The 12120-nt window shown below is 39.1% G+C and overlaps 1 protein-coding gene across 1 annotated transcript in view; it reads left to right on the top strand.

Annotated features, from left to right (window-relative positions):
• Positions 1-3268: 3268 nt before the first annotated feature.
• Positions 3269-12120, top strand: part of MMP24 (matrix metallopeptidase 24) — a 101896-nt gene continuing 93044 nt past the window's right edge. Inside the window, exon 1 of the mRNA XM_075847053.1 lies at positions 3269-3735. Within this exon, the coding sequence (XP_075703168.1) occupies positions 3616-3735 (120 nt within the window). The 5' untranslated portion in view covers positions 3269-3615. The remainder of the gene's footprint in view (positions 3736-12120) is intronic.

Genomic DNA, 12120 nt, shown 5'->3' with positions numbered 1-12120 from the left:
GCATTAATTTAATATAAAATAATAATTTAAAAAAAAGAGATGTGCTTTGCGAGTGCGTGTGTAACGCATGACCCTCGCAAACACACTGATGCATAGTGGACCAGATTCACGCGCGTTTTTCACGCGTATAAATCTGATACGCTCGTGTGAATGTAGCCTTACATTAATGGCCTTTTTTCATCCATCGACTAGGTCTCCAACCGAGCTGTAAGGCCTCATGCACACTTCAGTTTTTTCCTTCAGGGTGCTATTCGTTTTTGTCACTGATAGCACCCTGAACCCATTCATTTGAATGGGGCCATGCACACTTCAGTTTTTTTGACGGTCCGTTGCTCCTTTCCGATCCAAAGTAGATCATGTCCTACTTTGGTCGGAGAATCCGTGATCGTGAGGCCCATGCAAGTCAATGGGGCCGTCAAAAAAACTGAAGGCACACGGAAGGCATCCGTGTGCCGTCCGTGTGTGACGGAGCCACTGCCTAGCAACCGCCGGGCGGGCAGAAAAACATGACAAAAGTACTACACTAATCGGTAGCCACTTATCTCTATCAATCACTGATAGAGAAAAGAGGCTGCTGATTAAAAATAAAATAAAAAGCATTTCATACGTACCCGGTCGTTGTCTTGGTGACGAGTCGCTCTTCTTCCTCCAGTCCGACCTTCTTTTCTGACGCGGCAGCCTGTGATTGGCTGCAGAGGCCGCTGCAGCCTGTGATTGGCTGCAGAGGCGGTCACGTGGGATGAAGCGTCATCCCTGGAGGCTGGCCTTCTGACATCATCCTGACGTGCGTGACCGCCACTACAGCCTGTGATTGGCTGCAGAGGCGGTCACGTGGGATGAAGCGTCATCCCTGGAGGCCGGCCTTCTGACATCATCCTGACGTACGCGACCGCCGCTGTAGCCAATCACAGGCTGACATGGATGAAACGTCATCGCTGGAGGCCGGACAGGAGGAATGTAAGTATGAACTTATTTTTTATATTACATTAAAATTGTATTTTCCGCGCACCGAGCATGGTACTGTCCAGGGTGCTGAAAGAGTTACCTCTGATCAGTGCAGCCCATTAACTCTTTCAGCAGCCTGAACAGTACCATGCTCGGCGCACGGAAACGAAAACACGGAGTGTACACGGGAGTGCACAAAACGGTCACACGGATCCGTCACAAACGGCCGTGAAAACTGTGCCGGAAGTGTGCATGAGGCCTTAAAAGAACGTCTATGCTACAGTACCAGCAGTGCAGCTTGCTGCGTTTGGGGCTACGTATCCGCAGACTGATCAGAGTGCCCATGCTGACTTTTGTCTACCGCCGAAATTACCTATAATGGGCATGTGAGATTCAGAACTGAACCATGGAGCAATGGAAGGAGGTGGTCTGGTCTTATGAAGAATTTTTTTTTACATCATGTGGACGGCCGGCGTCATGTGCGTGGCTTACCTGGGGAGGTGATGGCACCAGGATGCACTATAGGAAAAAGACAAGGTGGAAGTGAGATGCTCTGTGCAATCTTCTGCTGGTAAATCTTATGTCCTTTGACAAGTACCACCAACCTAAACATTGCTGCAGTCCAAGTACACCCCTTCATGGCGCTGGTATTTCCTAATGGCAGTGGTCTCCTTCAGCAGAATAATGCCCCCTGCCACACAGCAAACATTGTTCAGGAATGGTCTGTGGAATATGACAAAGGGTTCAAGGTGCTGATTTAGAATCCAAATTCCCCAGATCTCAATCTGATCGACCATCTGTGGGATGTGCTGGAAAAACAAGTCCAATCCATGGAGGACTGACCTTGAAACTTACAGGACTTAAAAAATTTGCTGCTAACATCTTATAGTCAGGCATCACAGGACAGCATCAGAGGCCTTGTGGAGTCCATGCTCTGATGGGTTAGAGCTGTTTCGGCGGCATGAGGGGGACCTACCCAATATTAAGCAGGTGATTTTACTGATATGGATGAATGGGGTATATAGTTGGTAGCATAAGGGGTTTTCCGAGACTTTAATTTTCACTAGAAAATTCTTTAATATTTGGTCACTGGGGGCGTGATTTCTGGCACCCCAGTCAATCAAGAATGAAGAAACGTCCCCGCCAAACAGCTGAATGAATGGGCCGACGTGCTCCATCAAGTGCTGTGTCCCCTTGTTTACTCAGGCACAGCGCCATATATACAGTTGTGGCTGTGCCCGGTATCGCAGTTCACTGCCGCTCAGTACCATTTAAGTTAAAGTCCAACAAAACCCTTTTGAACATATGGGATAATATGCCAGAGGTGGGCTGAGAGTCACGTGTGCCCTCTGCTATAATGGTCATGGGCTTCTTACCATCCATAAAGCTTTTTCTTTTGTATTACCACGCGATTAGTCCTCTGCGCTCCAGTGTGACTAACTAGGCTGCAGTGACACTGCTTTCACAGTGATATCCTGTCACATGTCCAAAATGCCACGTTATATCACTATGGTTGAGATGTCTCCGCAGTGAACGTCGACGGATGATCGACGTAAAATGACGGAACTATGGACACTACACCACTTTGGCCTACTCGTTGCACTAGAGTGGATCGGTGAGGAATTATTTTACAGACTTTTCCTTTCCTCATTTTTTCAGTTTAGCATAGTTTTTGTAGGAAGCTTTGAATTTCCACTTTCTTGTCATAGATAGTAATGCCTGCAGCCACCACTAGAGGAGCTCACTAGTTATGGACTTATAACCTTCCCATTGAATTCTACTAGCTTTATACATCTGTATGCAATGAGCTCCCCCTAATGGTGGCTGCAGGTAGTCAGACTTTATCATTTAATTTAAAAGCTGTATACAAGAGAGCTCAGTCTCATCCCGAGCTTCATAGTACCGTTTGACTGTGGACCCTCTACTGCTCTGGACACTAGGGCAGTGCCCACTTGCCTGGTCATTTCACCCTTTCTCCCACTGTAAATGATAGGAATATTAGAAGGCACTGAGGAGTTCTGTGTCATGACAGGACATAAGAATAGCTAAGGGTGAATTACAAGATTATTACTGCTAATAGAAGTCAGGTGTTACGGGGAAGGAGTGGATCACACTAATGATTATAATACTGCTATTAATAACATGAATATTAACCCTATCAGTGACAATCATCATCAGGTTGTGAAGGAGTCAGGTGTTATTCTCCTCAGCATCCTGCCTGCATCCCTCCAGTAGTAGCTCCGCCCCCGCTCTCGTATTGGCCATCGCCGTGCTCCCGTTCTCCTCCCCGCATCCTTCCAATGTTGCCCCCCCCCTCTCTCCCATTGGCCCGCGCTGTGTGACCGTTCTCCTCGGTGCGCCTGTTACTAGGGCATCATCTCTTCCCCGTTCGCTACTATGAGAAGTCGCCGTGTAATGTGACAGAGAGCTGGCTACTCGGTACGCCGAGGTCGGCCCGCCCCTCCCCGCTATTGTCCCGGGGATGGGCACCTCACCTGGCCGCAGGGATGTCATGCCTACCAAATAACAGAAGAAACAGCGGCACCCATCATCCTTCTCGTTAGTATCAGCGCATCCCTCCACTGGCGGGGGCACCCGCTCTATCCCCGGGTGTGTATGCATGTGATCCCCATGTAGCTGCCGCAGCTCCCTCCACCCAGAGCCACCGTGATGGCTGAACCTGGAATCAAGAGACGGAGACTCAAGCTTCTGGGATTGTGCATCAGAACCTGTGTCCTGCAGTTTTTTGTTGTTTCAGTATTTGGGGAAGAGAAGACCTTCATAGTAGAGGTAGGTCAACAAGAGCCAGCAACACAGCTCATCTATCTATCTATCTATCTATCTATCTATCTATCTATCTATCTATCTATCTATCTATCTATCTATCTATCTATCTATCTATCTATCTATCTATCTATCTTATCTATCTCATATCTATCTATCTATCTATCTATCTATCTATCTATCTATCTATCTATCTATCTATCTATCTATCTTATCGATCTCATATCTATCTCATATCTATCTATCTATCTATCTATCTATCTATCTATCTATCTATCTATCTATCTATCTATCTATCTATCTCATATCTATCTCATATCTATCTATCTATCTATCTATCTATCTATCTATCTATCTATCTATCTATCTATCTATCTATCTATCTATCTATCTCATATCTATCTATCTATCTATCTATCTATCTATCTATCTATCTATCTATCTATCTATCTATCTATCTATCGATCTCATATCTATCTATCTATCTATCTATCTATCTATCTATCTATCTATCTATCTATCTATCGATCTCATATCTATCTATCTATCTATCTATCTATCTATCTATCTATCTATCTATCTATCTATCTATCTATCTATCTATCTATCTATCTATCGATCTCATATCTATCTATCTATCTATCTATCTATCTATCTATCTATCTATCTATCTATCTATCTATCTATCTATCTATCTATCTCATATCTATCTATCTATCTATCTATCTATCTATCTATCTATCTATCTATCTATCTATCTATCTATCTATCTATCTCATATCTATCTATCTATCTATCTATCTCATATCTATCTATCTATCTATCTATCTATCTATCTATCTATCTATCTATCTATCTATCTATCTATCTATCTATCTATCTCATATCTATCTATCTATCTATCTATCTATCTATCTATCTATCTATCTATCTATCTATCTATCTATCTATCTATCTATCTATCGATCTCATATCTATCTATCTATCTATCTATCTATCTATCTATCTATCTATCTATCTATCTATCTATCTATCTATCTATCTATCTTATCTATCTCATATCTATCTATCTCATATCTATCTATCTATCTATCTATCTATCTATCTATCTATCTATCTATCTATCTATCTATCTATCTATCTATCTATCTATCTATAGGGATATATAATTGGCATCACTGGTAGGCTCATATATGCACTTCCACATAATGCAGGGAAGATAATAACTGGCACACACACTGCACATATTCATAATAAACATATACAGTCACTATATTTATGGGCACATAACTGGCATCTATCTATCTATCTATCTATCTATCTATCTATCTATCTATCTATCTATCTATCTATCTATCTATCTATCTATCTATCTATCTATCTAGTCATACATACACATGTATAACAAGGGTGACGATAACAATCCTGGAGGGGGTGGCACACATTACAGTGCATTGTGGGAGGGCATGCTGTAGACACATAACATGATGCTGGCAGACAGGGCACCGCTTGTTATGCTGTATAGACTATTCCTATATGTAATGTCTGATTTTATGGGCTCATACACCCGTGTACATGTATATTATCCGGCTGCCTTTGTCGTTGTGGCTTAGTCGGCCCTGCAGGTTCAGTTTCCTGCTGCTTTATTAAGGCCTATGGCGCCATTTGTTCGTCCACATTGGATGATAATGAGCGCTCTACGTGATAATGACCCAGTGTCAATGAGCAAAGTGATAATTTAGGAAAGATTTGGAAATCTATCGTGCAGGTCTGAAAAATGTTAATGACCACCTAAGGTCACAACGTGAGAGAGTCGCGGACCGAATCTCATCTTGGTGAAAACGGCCCGGAATTAAAGGGCTTTTAACTACATGGAGATTGGTTGGCGGAGCATTCCTATACCTCATGGTAGCATATACAGATATATAGACCCATGTGGAATCTGTGGCCTATGGAGCTTACAATTAATATATATTTACAATGGTACCCGATATCACGGGGAAAGTAAACACTGCCATCAGTTATCCTCCAGGCCTATTGACTATTATTGTATATGAGCTGATGATTGCTACTAGACGACTTGGATTACAGCGCGGGGCCCGATGACATATTATGTATAGAGCTATGAAACCCAATACCGTATGCGTCTGCTGTAACGTTATCATCTGAAGTGAGACAATAGAAGAAGCTGGCTGCTTGTACTAGTGAGCCTGCACATCATAGCATGCAAATCTGCACCGTGCCTTTAAGGCTCAGCTCCCTCCACCATGACATAGAGGTGTAGCAGAGCTGAGCTTGTCAATTGGCGCAACGGATTTTGATATCAATGTCTGTTATCTGATGACTTACATAGCACTGAATGTTAATCTACTGATCGTTGCAGTGCTACAGTGCGTTATCTGTTTTTACATAGGATTGCAGTTAAGCTGACACTTATCTTAACTCATTGCAGTATGAGAGTGTTTGCGTCTGGTATTACATAGGACTGCAGGTTAATCTTAATTTCAACTAATTGTGATATCACAGCGTGTTATTTCTGGTATTACATAGGACTGCAGGTTAACTCAGTGGGAGTTATCTTAGCTCATTTTAATATAATTAACAGATTTACATAGGACTGCAGGTTAAACTAGTGCATTATCATATTATCGCAGTTCACAAACAAAGAAGCCACAAAGAGTTAGATGAGAAATTTAGCTCTGTTACATCTTTAGCTTTGCAACATATTCAGCTCTGCTACAATTGCACATTATGCCAGCTAGGATTTGCATAAAAAACTGCGTCCTATGTTGTCTCATCCACAGAGCGTGGTAGATATTGATGGCAAGCTAACCAGAGCAGTGTGTACGTGGTGCCCTTCTTAGAATGCCCCGTTTCTTGGAAGCTGCACTCTTTTGTTGAATAATGACAAATATTAGAAGCGACAGATTGGAATTTGAAATAAATGTAGAAAGCAGAGGGACGAGTACAGATCTACGGGGTTCAGAGGCAGAGTTTTCCATAAATAGATATTTCAGGAGACAATGTATAAATAGACGGGAGCAGCACTATAAGGATGGAGGACTGATGTGATTGGCTGCGGCCGGCAATAGTCATACATCAGCATCATTTGTTGCTAGACAAGCATTCTGTGCTGGTGCTTCTAACAAGTCATTGTTATTAGACAGGAGGAAGCAGATCAGGCACATTGTCGGAAAGGCCTCAATTAAAAATGGAGTCCATAATATCTGGACAATGATCAATACCCATCTGTAGACGTCACTGCAGGGTTTAACACGTCCCACAAGCGAATAAGATCACACTGCAATTATATCTATAACATGAAGATCACACTGTAATCATATCTATAACATGGAGATCACACTGTAATCATATCTATAACATGGAGATCACACTGCAATCATATCTATAACATGGAGATCACACTGTAATCATATCTATAACATGAAGATCACACTGTAATCATATCTATAACGTGAAGATCACACTGCAATATATCTATAACATGGAGATCACACTGTAATCATATCTATAACATGGAGATCACACTGCAATCATATCTATAACATGGAGATCACACTGTAATATATCTATAACATGGAGAACACACTGCAATCATATCTATAACATGGAGATCACACTGCAATTATATCTATAACATGAAGATCACACTGTAATATATCTATAATGTGAAGATCACACTGCAATATATTTATAACATGGAGATCACACTGTAATATATCTATAACATGAAGATCACACTGTAATATATCTATAACATGGAGATCACACTGTAATATATCTATAACATGAAGATCACACTGTAATATATCTATAACATGGAGATCACACTGTAATATATCTATAACATGGAGATCACACTGTAATATATCTATAACATGGAGATCACTTCAATCATATCTAACATGGAGATCACACTGTAATATATCTATAACATGGAGATCACACTGTAATATATCTATAACATGGAGATCACACTGCAATCATATATATAACATGGAGATCACACTGTAATAATATCTATAATATGGGGATCACACAGCAATAATTTCTATAACATGGAGATCACACTGTAATATATCTATAACATGGAGATCACACTGCAATCATATCTATAACATGGAGATCATACTGCAATCATATCTATAACATGGAGATCACACTGCAATCATATCTATAACATGGAGATCACACTGCAATCATATCTATAACATGGAGATCACACTGTAATATATCTATAACATGGAGATCACACTGTAATATATCTATAACATGGAGATCACACTGCTATCATATCTATAACATGGAGATCATACTGCAATCATATCTATAACATGGAGATCATACTGCAATCATATCTATAACATGGACATCACATTGCAATATATCTATAACATGGAGATCACACTGTAATCATATCTATAACATGGAGATCACACTGCAATCATATCTATAACATGGAGATCACACTGCAATCATATCTATAACATGGAGATCATACTGCAATCATATCTATAACATGGAGATTACACTGTAATCATATATATATAACATGGAGATCACACTGCAATCGTATCTATAACAGGGAGATCACACTGTAATATTTCTATAACATGAAGATCACACTGCAATCATATCTATAACATGGAGATCACACTGCAATCATATATATAACATGGAGATCACACTGCAATCATATCTATAACATGGAGATCATACTGCAATCATATCTATAACATGGACATCACACTGCAATATATCTATAACATGGAGATCACACTGTAATCATATCTATAACATGGAGATCACACTGCAATATATCTATAACATGGAGATCACACTGTAATATTTCTATAACATGAAGATCACACTGCAATCATATCTATAACATGGAGATCACACTGCAATCATATCTATAACATGGAGATAACACTGTAATCATATCTATAACAAGATCACACTGCAATCATATCTATAACATGGACATCATACTGCAATCATATCTATAACATGGACATCACACTGCAATATATCTATAACATGGAGATCACACTACAATATATCTATAACATGGAGATCACACTGTAATCATATCTATAACAGGGAGATCATACTGTAATATTTCTATAACATGAAGATCATACTGCAATCATATCTATAACATGGAGATCACACTGCAATCATATCTGTAACATGGAGATTACACTGCAATCATATCTATAACATGGAGATCACACTGTAATCATATCTGTAACATGGAGATCACACTGTAATCATATCTATAACATGGAGATCACACTGCAATCATATCTGTAACATGGAGATCACACTGCAATCATATCTGTAACATGGAGATCACACTGCAATCATATCTATAACATGGAGATCACACTGTAATCATATCTATAACAGGGAGATCACACTGTAATATTTCTATAACATGAAGATCACACTGCAATCATATCTATAACATGGACATCACACTGCAATATATCTATAACATGGAGATCACACTGTAATCATATCTATAACATGGAGATCACACTGCAATATATCTATAACATGGAGATCACACTGTAATATATCTATAACATGGAGATCACACTGTAATATATCTATAACATGGAGATCACACTGTAATCATATCTATAACATGGAGATCACACTGCAATCATCTATAACATGGAGATTACACTGTAATCATATCTATAACATGAAGATCACACTGCAATCATATCTATAACATGGACATCACACTGCAATATATCTATAACATGGAGATCACACTACAATATATCTATAACATGGAGATCACACTGTAATCATATCTATAACAGGGAGATCACACTGTAATATTTCTATAACATGAAGATCACACTGCAATCATATCTATAACATGGAGATCACACTGCAATCATATCTATAACATGGAGATCACACTGCAATCATATCTATAACATGGAGATCATACTGCAATCATATCTATAACATGGAGATTACACTGTAATCATATATATAACATGGAGATCACACTGCAATCGTATCTATAACAGGGAGATCACACTGTAATATTTCTATAACAGGGAGATCACACTGCAATCATATCTATAACATGGAGATCACACTGCAATCATATCTATAACATGGAGATCACACTGCAATCATATCTATAACATGGAGATCATACTGCAATCATATCTATAACATGGAGATCACACTGCAATATATCTATAACATGGAGATCACACTGTAATATTTCTATAACATGAAGATCACACTGCAATCATATCTATAACAGGGAGATCACACTGCAATCATATCTATAACATGGAGATTACACTGTAATCATATCTATAACAAGATCACACTGCAATCATATCTATAACATGGAGATCATACTGCAATCATATCTATAACATGGACATCACACTGCAATATATCTATAACATGGAGATCACTCTACAATATATCTATAACATGGAGATCACACTGTAATCATATCTATAACAGGGAGATCATACTGTAATATTTCTATAACATGAAGATCATACTGCAATCATATCTATAACATGGAGATCACACTGTAATCATATCTGTAACATGGAGATCACACTGTAATCATATCTATAACATGGAGATCACACTGCAATCATATCTGTAACATGGAGATCACACTGCAATCATATCTGTAACATGGAGATCACACTGCAATCATATCTGTAACATGGAGATCACACTGCAATCATATCTATAACATGGAGATCACACTGTAATCATATCTATAACAGGGAGATCACACTGCAATCATATCTATAACATGGAGATCATTCTGCAATCATATATATAACATGGAGATCACACTGCAATTATATCTATAACATGAAGATCACACTGCAATCATATGTGTAACATGGAGATCACACTGCAATCATATCTGTAACATGGAGATCACACTGCAATCATATCTGTAACATGGAGATCACACTGCAATCATATCTATAACATGGAGAACACACTGCAATCATATCTATAACAGGGAGATCACACTGTAATATTTCTATAACATGAAGATCACACTGCAATCATATCTATAACATGGAGAACACACTGCAATCATATCTATAACAGGGAGATCACACTGTAATATTTCTATAACATGAAGATCACACTGTAATCATATCTATAACAGGGAGATCACACTGCAATCATATCTATAACATGGAGATCATTCTGCAATCATATATATAACATGGAGATCACACTGCAATTATATCTATAACATGAAGATCACACTGCAATCATATGTGTAACATGGAGATCACACTGCAATCATATCTGTAACATGGAGATCACACTGCAATCATATCTGTAACATGGAGATCACACTGCAATCATATCTATAACATGGAGAACACACTGCAATCATATCTATAACAGGGAGATCACACTGTAATATTTCTATAACATGAAGATCACACTGCAATCATATCTATAACATGGACATCACACTGCAATATATCTATAACATGGAGATCACACTGCAATCATATCTATAACACAGACAATAATTCGGTATTAATACCAATTACAGATATTTCTTATCCGTCTAATGTGTATTTACTGTGGTAAGGGAAGAAAGAGGTGCGCTACGGTACAATTCTTATGTAAATGAAATAAATCCAATGAAAAACGCTCCTTTACTCGCAGCTCCTTGCTATTGGCCGGGAGCAGACAAGAAGCATCTCTTCTACAGAATTTTATTTCTAGCAAATAACTGGTAGGGCCTAAGGTTCATTTAAAGGTGGTATAGGGGGAAATAAACACCAGACCCTTCTCACCATAATTGGGGGCTTATATTTATCTTAACTATAGGGCCCCTTTTCTTCTATGTACCCCATTGTGGGTGAAAGTCCCTTTTTGGCACAACTCTTATATGAAGTGTCTTATTGGGATCCATTCATTGCTGCATGGCATTTTTTGCTAGTCAGAAATGATTGCTCCTCATACAGATGCTGTGCCAAAATCTGATTTGTGGAAAAAGCACAACACCTAAGGGATTGGAGAAGGCTGGGCCAATCTTCACTAAACAATCTAACAAAATAGCGTCTAATCTGCTGGGCGACATATTTATTATCCTTTTGCAGAAGAATTTTGAGCCATTTGTGCCATGCACGTAAGTTTGTAAGTGGCGTGAACAGTGGGCATGGCTAACAGCTTGGCCAGGATTTAGACACCTATAGGAAATACAACTTTAAAAAAAAACAACCCACAAATCAGAAAAAAATGTTTATTACTCCACACAGGCCCTGGCGTAGAAAAACGGCCTTCGTTTTAGCCAGGGTGAAAGTTAATGGCTGTGATGAGTGTGGA

Source organism: Rhinoderma darwinii, chromosome 13 (assembly GCF_050947455.1).
Source record: "Rhinoderma darwinii isolate aRhiDar2 chromosome 13, aRhiDar2.hap1, whole genome shotgun sequence".
NCBI lineage: Eukaryota > Metazoa > Chordata > Amphibia > Anura > Rhinodermatidae > Rhinoderma > Rhinoderma darwinii.
The sequence above is the reverse complement of the archived record's forward strand: the minus strand, read 5'-3'. Positions and strand labels throughout refer to the sequence as shown.